This window comes from Coturnix japonica, chromosome 7 (assembly GCF_054131305.1).
Source record: "Coturnix japonica strain WE chromosome 7, WE-NBRP24, whole genome shotgun sequence".
NCBI lineage: Eukaryota > Metazoa > Chordata > Aves > Galliformes > Phasianidae > Coturnix > Coturnix japonica.
The window spans coordinates 8,437,391-8,450,697 of NC_140669.1; the positions used below are offsets into that span (position 1 = coordinate 8,437,391).

At 42.4% G+C, this 13,307-nt stretch overlaps 1 protein-coding gene across 2 annotated transcripts in view; it reads left to right on the plus strand.

Annotated features, from left to right (window-relative positions):
* The first annotated feature begins 574 nt into the window (after positions 1–574).
* RBMS1 (RNA binding motif single stranded interacting protein 1) overlaps positions 575–13,307 on the plus strand; it is a 137,098-nt gene continuing 124,365 nt past the window's right edge. For both annotated transcript variants that reach the window (XM_015869076.3, XM_015869077.3), the window contains exon 1: positions 575–950. In XM_015869076.3, the coding sequence (XP_015724562.1) occupies positions 876–950 (75 nt within the window). In that variant the 5' untranslated portion in view covers positions 575–875. The remainder of the gene's footprint in view (positions 951–13,307) is intronic.

Consider the following 13,307-nt stretch of genomic DNA (forward strand, 5'->3'; position numbering starts at 1 on the left):
TTGGTCCCTGCTTCTGATGTTTGGGAAATTCTCCTTCGGAGATAAACAGCCAACTGTGCCTGGTATTGCCTGCAAGAGGAACTCTTCCTGCTCGAGGCTGAGGCGCACCCGGCGCAGCTGGCACAAGTACAAATGCAAGGATGCACTAAGGACCAGACGGACAATTCGGTCCGGTACTGTGGCTGCCGTTCTGGCTTTAGAACTGCGGTTTCTTCTCATCCCAACAGCCCGACAGACCCCTCGCCGCCAGCCAAACGGAGCTGTCCGAAATCGTCCCCAGTCCTCCCGAAAACCTGGGCCCGGCATCACCTCTCCGCTTCGAGCCGCACAAAGGCGGTAACAAAGCCCGAGCCGGCTAATTAGGTCAGAGCCGCGCCGGCTGCGGGCGCGACCACCGCAGCCCTTCCGCAGCCGAAGCTCCGACCCCCCGTTCCGCTCCTCGCTGCCCGGCCCCGCACTATCCCCGGGGTTGCCCCGCCGCCGGTCGGGCCCGGGGCTCACCCGGCGGGCGCGGAGCGGGGCTAAGCGCCGCCCCTCGCCCCCTCCCTTCCCTCCTCCCGCTCGCCGCCAGCCCGGCCCCGCCGCCTGGTACCGCCGCCGCCGCCCCGAGAGCTCCCCGCTCCGCAGCCGGCCCGCCGCTGCTCGGCCCGGCCGGGCGGGGACTTGGCAGCAACTCGCTGGGGAAGAGAGAGAGAGAGAGAGCGCCTGCCCCCGCTGCCCGCTCCGCTGTGGCTTCGGGGCGGAGGAGGAAGGTCCGCGCTCGGCCGAGGAGCAGCAGCCGCCGCCGCCGCCAGCGAGGAGGAGAGACGGAGAGGCGGCCGGAGCCCCCTAAAGTGCCCCCCCAACCCTGCACTGCAGGCTACATTTCCAGCTTCATGGGCAAAGTGTGGAAACAGCAGATGTACCCCCAGTACACCACCTACTACTACCCCCAGTATCTGCAGGCGAAGGTAGGGCACGGCGTGGCGGGGCTGCAGCCGGACGGGGTCCGGGGCGCGGACGCGGCCCGGGGGGGGGGACGGGCGGGATCGTCCGGAGGTCGGAGACAGGAAAGAGCCGGCGGCCCCTTCCTGCCGGCTCCTCGCCGCCTGCCCGCCGCCCCGCCGGACCCTCCTCATCCTCCCGGCGCTCCCTTCCCCCGCACGCCCTCGGCAAAGCGGAGCTCCGCGGGCCCCGCCGCCGCCGTCGTCCGGCTTTGCTCGGGGAACGACCCAGAGTTCGGGCGGCGGCCCCGAGACGCTGCTGTTGGCCGCGCTTTGGGCCGGGGAAGGGGCACGGCCGCGATATGCCGGTGGCGATCGTAATTTCAACCCGGTGGGGACACCGCCGCCTGGCCGAGCGCCGGCGGGTCCGCATTGTCTGAGGAGTTGGACCTTTGTGAGCAGCCGCCTCGCAGTTTCCAAACTGGCTTGAAAAGGCGTTTAGGAGCCGGCTGCCGACGGTTCGTGCTGTCTGCGGGTAGCTGCCGTGCGCCGGAAAATGGATTTTAGCAGTTGTAGCGGTGTTAGATCCCCAGGTTTTTGTCCTTTTTATTATTTTTTCCTTCTCTCCTCTGAGGCTGTGAGGGCAGCCAGCCCTTACGCTGCTCTAGAAGCATCACGCTGCAAACTGGCAGATGCAGAGGTGGTTGCATCAGCTGTCTGGAACATTTAGCATAAGCCTCTCCAACCACCAGTGTCACTCCTCACAAATCAAAACGGACCCATATGAGGCTTCAGTGTGTGAACTTTTTGTTAGAGGTTATAACTGTGCTGTGGTTTGATTTTTTCCTTCCTTTTCTCTTTTTTTTTTTCTTATTTTTTTTTCCTCCATGGAAGTGCCCGGCCTGTATGGCAGTGAGAGGACAAGAATTCTCTTTATCTGCACATACGATAGGCTCTTCTGTTCATTGTGCCCTGTGATACTGTATTGTGAGATGTAATTTATAGCGCTTGGCCGAAAAATAGATTTGGTCTGACAGTCATGAGACGTTTTACAAGTCAGCAGTGAGGAGGCTTTGAAACGTTCTTTCACATACACAGAAATTGACAGAAATACGATGAAGGTCTTTAGGTGATTTGAAGTGAGTAATTATCTCTTACGTGTGTAATTGACACTGGGCTAAACAGGAGAGCGTGTCACCATTTACAGATTATGCCGCAGAGGTGTCGCTTCACCACTCTTTAGATATGGATATTTCCATGCATTATTTTTAGGAAAGTACAATGCCTGGCAGATAGCCCCTTGCATCACTCCGCTCTCCAATGTACGCCTATATCTGCATTCTCAAATGAGAAAATGTCTTTGTTCAGAAGCGTTTACTTTTGTGATTTGATGTGGCGTTAGTAAGTTCGGAACCAAGTCTGTACCATTGAATATGCATAAAGCAATGTCACTTGGCTTTCCTGACCTGTAAATAATTGAAGAGGGAGGAGAGCTCTAATAGCTTACTGTAGTTACTAGGATATGGTCCTAGAAATCCATGATCCTATGAGAAAGCTTGATGGACCATCTTCTGAAAATGTTTCCTGTACAGATAATTTGATATTGATTTGCATTACAGCCAGGGACATCTTCTTCAAAACATCTTGCAGTCTTCACTATGAAATGATGGGGCCTGAAATCACGTTACTTTGTTTCAGCAGGGAGAGCTCACAGCTGTTTGACCTACACACGTGAAATCAAATATCTGGGATCTAAAGTTCCCTCCTTTGAGAGATCTTGGTTTTAAAAAAAGGAAAGAGACCAGGTGGCCCCTTGCTGGGGGCAGGAGGGCCGGTACCCCTGAGTTTTGACATTCGAGCATGCAGAATTCAGTAATGGAAGAAATCTCATTATGAATCCTCTCTGAAAAAAATAATTTAATTCATCTTTTCCAGTTGGTTTGTTCCTTGGATTCTAAAAAGAACCACTGCCCAGTACACTGAACATGTCAGTAATTCTGGAGAGAGCTTTGGTTCTTGTCAGAACCTCATTAGAATAGAACTGAATAGCCTTTGCTGTCTGTGTGGTTGGCAGTGGATGGTCACACAGGGGGAAAGGAATTGATACTGAGGCTGGAAGTTTTGCTTCGCATCTTGTCCTTCCTTAAGTGATGATGGAAAATCTGCTGACTAATAAACCACAAACTGATGATTAGTAGATGACAGAAATTACTTGAAAATATATAAATATATACTTGAAAAAATATATATTTTCCCCAAATATATATATATACTTGAAAAAATATATATATTTTTTTTTCTCCATTGAGAGCTCAGAAATACTCATTAGATGTTGCATGCACTGCTAATGGTTCTTAGGGTTAAATGTGATATGGTTGACTTTTAATTGCTACAAAATATGCTATAAATTTTAAGAACAGATTTTGTGTTTATCTGTTATGATCTTCGCAATCTTATCCATGAAGCATTGAAGCTGTTTCAGTCACGTATTCTGGGAGGAAATACAAACAGTTGCCATGATTCAGCACCTCCTTCCCCTTAATCGTGGGGCGTTCAGCATTGAAAGAGATGAGGGAAGCCATGGGCTTACTTAAATAAAATGAACAAAATAAACATTGGAAGAAGGTGTAAGGCTTTTAATATGAAAAATCATCATGGCTGTGCAAATAGAAAGTTTGAAATGGTTTCAAGTTTAAGCTTTTATAACCTCCTGTTTTTTCTGGGCTCACACCATTTTTACGCTATTTTACTAAATTAATATCTATTAATTTTTTTTTTGCATCTTCTATTAAGTGTATGTTTTAGGACGGTTCCTGTATTGTAACATTGCTTGGCATGTCAGAGAGCATCAAACATATTTCCAAAGTCTGGTGGACATTGAGATTTTAGAAAATGATACTAATTAAAATATATATGTTTTACTAAACCTTAAATGCCATTCTGACTGGTAGGCATGCAGGGCAGTGTTGTAACAAAAGCCAGGCAGCTGGAGTGCTGATAAACAAATATAAATGGGCATCATCAGGCCGTACCTTGTTTGTTTTGGTCAAGTAAGGAACAGATGGGAATTTCTGCTTTGTTTTCCTTTACCTACTGTTCTAAAGGAGTTTGGGGACTCAGCACACACTGATTTACAAAGACTTTGTCCTAGCTGTCCATATTGTTTTTTTTTTCTTTGGAGAATAACGCGACAATCTAACTGTCTAATTCTAGTGATAGACTTCTGTATCTTAACGCAGATTTTCTTAGTGTATGAAAGTGTTTGTAGAAAAAGGCAATGTTTGTTATGGAGGGCTTGATTTATTTGAAGTGTGGGCATTTTATAGCAATAGATAATAGATAACAATCACGTACTATCTCTTTCACGTGGTGTTAGATGACAACAACTCAATTCACAAATCTTGTGAATTTTGCTAAATTTCCTTATGCCATCCTTCCAGCTGCTTAACTGTGTCATTTGGTGGCTGCAAATTGAGTGCCCTTGCAGTTAGAACTAATATTTCCGGAACTGTGTGTAGGTTTGTAGGCAGTTCTGTGGATGGATGGAAACAGGAGGTGAGCAGGCAGATCCTACCATGTCAAAGATGTGTTTTCAGGCTGTTGACAGCAAACTTTAAAATGGGAACATTGAGTTTTTGTGCAAACCTGTTGATGGCAGAGTAACTGGGACACCAGATAAAAGGGACCTTGCTGTAATAATGCTACAACGCAGATAGGAAACTTTCTTATTAGGAGGCTGTGGGTAATCTGCCGTTTAGCATCCAGGGCACAGAGCTAGCAGGCAGATGAAGGAGCTGCTGATTCTAGAGCTGAAGCTGCAGAACACCCCAATGGTTTGCTGCTGCTGATTTCCTTTCCTCGGCTTTCTATGACCAGCAAATGTCTGCTGCCCTCTAAAAAGTGTTACTGGCTTCTGAGCTGATTTCAACCAGCACAGATGATTACCAGTTCTAATCAGTTTTGTTTATTTTTACTTCATATACCCTATGACTGCAAAATCTGTACACAATGAGAGGCAAGATGGGTTTATAGGAACACAGAGAATGGGTGAATGTGTTTATAAAATCTGATAGAAATAATATACACATTTGCTAAGTTTTTAATTGTCCATAATTCTGATGTCTCTGGTTCCGGGCAGGGTTTGAATATCCATTGAGGAGTGGGGTGAGGGGAATCACAGGTTTGCTGCAGGCAGACCTTTTTTGTTTTCACACAGATACATGATCCCATTAGCCTCTTAAATGTGTTCTTTCCTATTCCTGCAAGGCAAAGGTTTTATTGTGTCCCTTAGGTGTAACTACCCAAAGAACCCCTTCTGAAAGTGCACCACATTGTGGAAGTAATACTTGAAAGCGCTGGAAATGATCCCTCCAGCTCCATTTAATAATCTCGGGGGATGTAAAAAATGGAGAAGGGAAGAGTGTTCCCCATGAACAGCGTTTTGTCTTCTCCCAAACGTCCGTTCCAGAATTGGGAATGGTTGTGTCCATCCACCTGAGAGGCCACTGGCTTTTTGTGACTGATCTCAGTGGCTGGTTTATGTAATCATTCCTGCTGTCATCGTTTGAGTGGAGATCTCTGTCCTTGTCCCAGTTACAGCTCCTTTTAACTTTTGAAGTTTAGTTTGGGTAGCTTGCTGTGAACTAGAAATATGCTCTTCAGAAAAATAATTCTTGTATTTTCAGAAATTGAATCCTTACTAGAATTGGATCAGGCAAAGTTTGCACATTGCTGTGCACGCATTTGTCCTCTTTGCCTTGAAATACTCCAATTTTGCCTTGAATTATTCTGTACCAAGGCCTCACTTGAGATATAATGTCAGATTAGTCTGATGGGTAAATACACACCAGAAGCAAGATGCAACCAGATACGCTGTTAATAGCAATAATTTAAAGATTGAGCCTAGATACTCCACACTGGAAACATGGCATTGTTTGGTGGAGTGAGGAAGGACGTGTGTTAATGTATTGTGTGTTCAAGTGCATCACCATTGTAATTCTGTAAATTACTCTGATGCTGATAAAGATACACAAAGTGCAGAAATATTTCACAGTGTCTTCATTGTGAAGACTGGCTTCATTGAAGTCAATGTGAGTTTTGCTTTTGATTTCAAATGAGCAAAGTTTTATTATTTCTTTGAAATTTGATTAGTGCTTGGGATCTGCTGGTTATGTTTAATTTGGAGGTGACTTGCAATAACATACTATTCATAATTTGGGAGGAGACAAAGTGAGGCAGTGTAATGTGTAGATGGTGTGCTCAAGGCTGTTATCAAGGAGAGGCAGTGATAGTGCCCTTAAGATGTGCTTGTTTTGTATGTTTTGCTATGGAATTGTTTTAAGAGTGGTTTAAAAAGCCATGACTTTCTTGCCTTAATGTAACCTATATATATATATATATATATGGATGTGTATATATGTATTTATGTATGTATGTATATATATATATTCACATATATATGTGCTTAAAGGCTGAATTTGCATATTACAAAGAAAAGATCTTTTCCTCACATCATTAATGGCAGAAATGACAGATTCTTATTAGGTCTGTAATTTCAAGAAGTTGGAGACTAAACTCATCCCTGGAGTACACTGTGCTTGGGGCTTAATTTGATACTGCATGATTGGCCTCATTTAACAAATGTCAACAAAATCTTAGTCCCTCTACTTGATTCTGTAGTAACTTTACTGCTGGTGTATGAGTCAGATCCTGAGCCCAGTAATATTATGGGATTGACTTTTACGCAAAAGTGGTAAACCAATATATGGCTTGAAAAAGGCTCAAAAAGCTCATTCAGTGCTGTTTTCCTGTTGTGCTTGGTTGTTATCTCCCCAGGCACCAGGTGTATTCCGAAACTGCGTTCAGATCATTTTTTCAGTGATAAGGGTCTATGAAGTAAGTGGGCAACAACCACAGGAGATGAGAACTGTGTGGCGTGTCTGATTTGTACTAATGTATTTTTTAGCTTTGCTTTCAGTGCAGTATCCCAAGGCAGTCATGAAAAGCATGCAGTAAGTTTGTGGGGGAGAAGTTAAATTTCTTTCAATAAAATAGTGCTTTAAAGTATGTTTTCTTTCACAACTTTACTGTTACTTTTGGTAATGATGATAGTTTTCTCTATAAACCAGAGCTGTGCTTGCTGTTTGCCTTCTTACACTTATATGTAAAAAGGACTGTGTTCTTCAAAATTCTTTGCTGCTGCTTTGAGCATAAAAATGCAGGTCTCAATCAATGATGAAATTTCCTGTGAGTAAACTTCTAAGTTTCCACTTCAAGCTGAAGGAACACAGAGATTTGCCAAATTATTGAAAATTTCCAGTGGAGATTAACACAATTTAGCAAAGCACTCTTTAAAACTACTTTTCTATTTAGGGCATACATAAAATGATCAAAATAAAACAAACAAAAACCTGAGAGAATTGCTAACGTGCTTTGTAGCCCAGCAATCTGTCCTATCAATGTTGATACCAGATCCATCAGTCTTACTCAGAAAGATAATTGATGCTACTGATTCAGTGCTCCTAATGAAGTACACTTGTTGTGATATCAATAAAGAGGTTTGAACAAAGGCATGGTAATAAACTGAAAAATGCAGGTCGATACAGTTGCATTTTCAGTTACAGCCTTCTAAGTAGCCAGAATCAGGAATAAATAACAATATAAAATACACTGTTTTTCGTGAAATGATGTTTTCAGTTTGAGAAAGATATGAGATACATGCTCAAATCTAGCTAAAAGCTTGCTGCAAGTGGTATACTTGTTTTTTTGTTGTATTGCATGTGTTCTATGGTCTGTGCAGAGCTGTGGTCACAACTGTCTGTGGGAAAAGCACCTACTTACTCAGAGCAGTGAAAAATGTTGGGCAAATGTGCTGATAAGAATCTGTTTATCTGAATTTAATTCATGTCAGTCAGAACACAGGCACACAACAAATCCAGCTCGTATTTACTGTAGCTAATAGGTGGTAATTATTATCTGCATTTATGTACCTGCTTAGTAATCCTCTGCTGAAAATACAGAGCTCTGCCTTTAAATGTAATTTTGTTAAATTCTAAGCTGAGTTATATTGTCTTATTGAGGAAGGCTAAGAGCTTGGCTTGGACATGGGTACCACAGTTCACATATTTCATGATGGGCTTGATTAACTGCTTTCTTCATGGTATGAAGCTGTACTTATGCTCAATTGCTCAGGCTTGATGAAAATATTTCAAAATATATTTGAGCTAAACTTCTGAAGTTTCGTTATAATGCGTAAGGCCCATGGAAATTACTTCAAAGTCATTCCAAATGGATAAAGAGTGCTAACCAAGAGTGTTCCGCAAGACCAAAGAAAGCTAAGAGTGAGGGCTTGGTCCTCCATCCAGGGGTAGGAGGAATGGGTTTCACTTTGTGGCTTTTACTACAGGTTAAGAACTGAATTCCCTTGCTTGTCTCTTGGCAACACACACTGACACAGTTTCTGTGGCAGTTTATAGGCTGTGGCAGTATCTGTGACCTCTTCAGTCCCTCAGGCCATAGCTACATAATCACTTTAATTTTACATAGCTATGCACAGCAGCCAAAAAGGGCAGTCTTGTCTTTCCCCATTGCCCCGGGCAACTCATTCCTGCCCCTTCCTGAGTGCCAGTACTGGCGTGGTCACTCACTGAGCTGAATCAAGAAACCAGTCTGACAGAAAACTAACCCCCAAACTCCCAAATGTAATGAATTATTGCAGTGCAGCAACTAATGAGAAACCTGAGAAGCTGGAGATTTTCATGGCTGTGGGGTAAAGCTGTGCCCCCAGAATAGTATACCCGCTCATCTCCTGCTTTCATACAACAAAATGATGTTGCTTGCTTCTCTAATTACAGTTTTTTCCATGTCCTTAGCAGCAAGGATGAAGGATCCAAACCAAAGGAAGATATGACATTGCTCATAGGTAACCTATATCTGTGATTGCACGTGTAAGCTAATGCTAGCATCATTTTTTATGAATTTATTTCTCACTCTCTGTTTTAAATTGAGTTTGATAATTGGTGCAGTGAATGTTTAAAAACAAAACAGTTCAGTCTGTGTTTCATTCTTACAACCAATGCATGTGGGGGAAAGTGTGAAGTAAGTTGCTGAGAGTCCTTAAGGTAGCTACAGGTCTGTGAGGAAGAAAGAATTGAAAGTAAATGAGACCTTGTAGCATAATGTTACATCTAACTTTCCATTTTCAGCACAGTGCAACATTGATATTTTATTTCATTCTGGAGAGAGGGGGGGAAGGCTGGCACTTCAGAATAGCAGCAACTGTAGAATTAAGACAAGGGTGTTAGTGACTCATTTGGAAAAGTACTAGCTAAAACATTCTGTCTCCTAGAAAAAACATTTAGGAAAGGTTTGTGATAGAAGCTTTGAGTTCCTTGAATAGCGCCTGTGACCTTCTGGTTCCTTCCAGTTTCGCTTTTGACAATTGCATTTTAAAGTGAGAGGAATTCATAGGGGTATTCTGTAGTGATGAACATCTCTGCTCACAGGACCAAAGCCTCCAGAATTCCTCTTACCTCTTTTGACCCTAAAGTTCAGATTCTTTGGTTGTTCCAGGTGGGAAGATACATTAGTGATATTCAGTTGTTCTTTTGACACAGTTGAGTTATTTTGCTTTGTTGAATGCAGAGCAGAAGGGCTCAATTGCTTCCCTCACCCCGGGAGCTGTGCTTGAGGGTGTGCTGCTCAGCCCCAGGCCTGTTCCAGCAGAGCAGCCCCCAGCCTGTCCCAGCGTGAAGGGCTGTGCATGTAAAGCAAAGCTGTTGTAAATGTGCTAAGCAGGCCAGTTCTGATATAGGCACCTGCAGTGCTCCAGTGGTTACTGGCCTCTAGGTAGGAAGTGACCCATTAACTGGGGTTCTCTGAGCCTGACTGTTCCAGTTTAATTCCCATCAACTTGTCCACCCTTCCAAACCATAAAGTCCAACCTTGGGTGCAATAGTATAGAGTGAGAGAATGAAATCAATGTGAATGACATCCACTGCCCTCCATTGTCTGTGGATCTGATAGTTTTCTCACAGAGTAGTCAATAGGATTCAAGGCAATAGGTGCAAGTTGTAACATGAGAAAATTGTAATTAGATATGAACTAATTTTTTCTTGCCACAAGGGTGGCCAAGCACCTGAACAAGTGTGGAGAAAGGCTGTGGTATTTCTGTCCTTGTACCACCTGCTCCAGCTGAAGCTGCTCTCAGAGGAAGTTGGACTGGATGACCTCCAGACATCCCAAACAAACTGAGTTAGCTGTGATCCTATAAAGTGCGCTCTGATAAGTGTATCATCAGTGTAACCATCTCTAAAGTAACTGTTCTGTCCGTGTTTCCTCGCTGTAGGCTGTGGTGTGGCATTTGGAAAGGAAAGGCATAGAAGGAATTATCTTTTTCTTTTTATGTGTATTCTACAAATATACAAATGCCATTTCAATAATCTCTTCAGCATGCAAGTTCCTTTATCCCATTTCAGCTAGTATCATATATAAGCTGCTTAAAATTTAAGATTTTGTTTGTCTGTTTATTTTTCTCCTGTCAGGGCATTGTAGGGCTACAAAGATGATGTTGTAGGTTGTGACAGACATGTATATGTTCTCATATGAAATTACTTCTTTAGGCTGATGTTTCTTGTTCCTGCATCACATATGAATTTGCTGATAACTTTTTATCTTGCTCATGGATTAAAAATAATAGTAGGAAAAAACCAACAACAATTAACTCTAAATTACATCTTGTTTCTCTACGAGCAGATACTATTTACAGGAGCAGCAAAGTGGACTCAGGAGAGCAATGTTCTGATTTTCTGGTAGAGAAAACAGGGGAAGAATGAGTGTGTTGCCCTTCCTTTACAGTTCAGCTGTATCTCACGTGACTTTTCTTGGAAATTATAGTAAATTCATCAGTGTTAGAATCTATGGATGTCTGAACAGCTTTCAACCTACTCATCAGCACCTCCAGCCCACCCTGTCAGGACTTCTCTCAAGTGTCTTTCATATACTCTCTCCCCTATGTGTTATAAGGATTCTCACTTGAACGTATGATAATCAGAATCTTTAATGATCCCAAACCCTGAAGTTAATCCTGAAGATGTTGATTCTGATGGAAAACAAAAGCAAAGAAGAAACCCCACAAGACCACAGACAAACAAAAAACCAGTAAATCAACCAACCAGGTTTAGTTAGCAGCCAAGCTGATGATTAGAAAAAAAATATCAGTTCATTTTTGTTTTATTTTCCTCTTTTTTTCTTCACACTGCTAAGAAGTGTGTCTGTGGTTGTTCATTTATTCTGAAAATCAGTTCCCTTGTTTGGTGCCAGAATATATATTTAGAGACAGGATAATGTTAGCCTTAAAATGACTTCCTTCTGGCTGGACAGTGGCATTATTGCTCCAAATTATTATAATGGAAATGGGATTACCTTAATGAACACTTCTTTACTTCCTCCTTTATCTTAGCATGTTTACCTTGATGGTGGCTGGGCTATCTGAACATAAAGAAATGTGAAGATTTTTACAAAAAATAAGGATTGAGGAGAAATTCATGCATATACATTATGTATTTGTCTTCTTGGGAATTTTAAATGCTATATTTTACTTCTATTTAGTTGTTTGCCTGGGACTAGGGGGATATCTAATGTCTAACGCTTACATGCAAAGTAGCTGTGTGTCATTCTGGGAGGAAAAAAAAAGCAGCCCCACACTGTAAAAGTGAAAGAATGGCAGTTTACTGTGTCATACTGCCCCAAAAGATGCAGAAAAGCGACTACGCATGTTATATCTGCTTCCACTTTCCTCCTTTTAAAAATGAAAGTGGAGTTCTGTGTCAAATGAATAATTGAACAATGGAGAAATGAATAATAAATATTCATTTTTTAACTCAGGTGAAACACAGTAGGCCATTTTCTGTGCTTACTTGTACCCCACTTATCTCTGTGAAGATTAGCATAAATGGCTCCTCTTGCTGATATTCATGTCAAGTCTAGAAATGCATATATGTTGAACAATATAGCTCCTGTATTTTTCTGGAGTGGATCTTCTTAAAAGTAGGGCTTCATCTGAGTGTCTTCTCCAAACATTTATTCCATCTCTGTCACTGGTGGAAAGTGTGCTGCATCTCATCCAGCTGCTGTCGTCAAGGGAGGTTGCTGCAGATCCCTGTTTTCTGGTAGCAATTGCTAACATTGTATATACACATTTTGAAATGTGCCATATATATATATTACTTTAGATTTATGTGCCAGTTGTTAGGAAATACTTGCTGTTGATTCAATTTCCTTAATGGACTAGGTATTATTACTCTTGGATTCTTGACAGTGTGGTGTCTCTGCAGAGTGGTCTGTAATTCAAGATATTGGGCAAACTAGTGATGTACGTATGTACATGTATTATTTATTAAATAACCCGTGTTGCTGCCTGTGTGAAATGAAGGCATTCATGTGTAAAACAGTCACTTTGCTGTGATTTTTCTCATGAATTAAGACCATAGGCCTTCTGTTGACACTGATAGTGAGCTCCATGTGTAGTTTAATTTCATGGCCATGGAATCTTGTCTTTGCAGAAAAGTCATGCAGGAGGATCTTCATTGTATTTTTTTGCAAGTTAATATTTAAAAATATAAAATATTATAAGATCATCTGTATTTATTTTGCTACAGACCCCCATTTTTTTCAGTTTAGATGAGACAGATGCAGAATCTCTAGGCTGTACCAGAGTATTGTTCATGCCAGCCAAAGCTGAATTCGGGAGCCATTTACTGTGGATACCTTGGAGACAGTGAAGTGAAGGCTTTCTGATATCAGGGCTTGCTGTATACAAGTCTGAGCATTTCTACTCGCCTAATTACTGAAGAATATCAGGAGACTGAGCTGGGCTTTCTGGGAACAAAAAGGTGAGAGCTGTGTCTGGGATCACCTCATAGCTTTGTGAGGATCTTTTGATAATCGGTACTTTTAGGAATAGTATCTACAAAAGAGGAAAGAAAGACTCAAGGCACCAGTATGATAACAATACCTGAGTACTTTGGTTTCTGTAGTTGTATGTAGCGATGGCTACACTGAAACAGCAGACATCTCTGGGCTGGTGGCCTGAGCACAGAATTGGGGGTGATCTACAGAGCCCATTGGCCTGGCTTTCTTCAAACCTCCGGCACTGAGCTTATCCCTTAAATCCCTTAAAATGGCTTAAATCAACTCTAAACCTGGCCATAGGCCCATCTCTTTAGCATTGTCTCATCATTTGAGATAGGAAAAGAAGAAAACATAAGTGAGAAATGCAAAATAAGATGGAGGGAAAACATGAGAAGTAGTTTTTGAAAGAGGCAAATTGCTGTAGAGAAAAGATAAGGGAAAAGAGTAAGGCAGAAAGGGCAGGAAAGAGAAAGG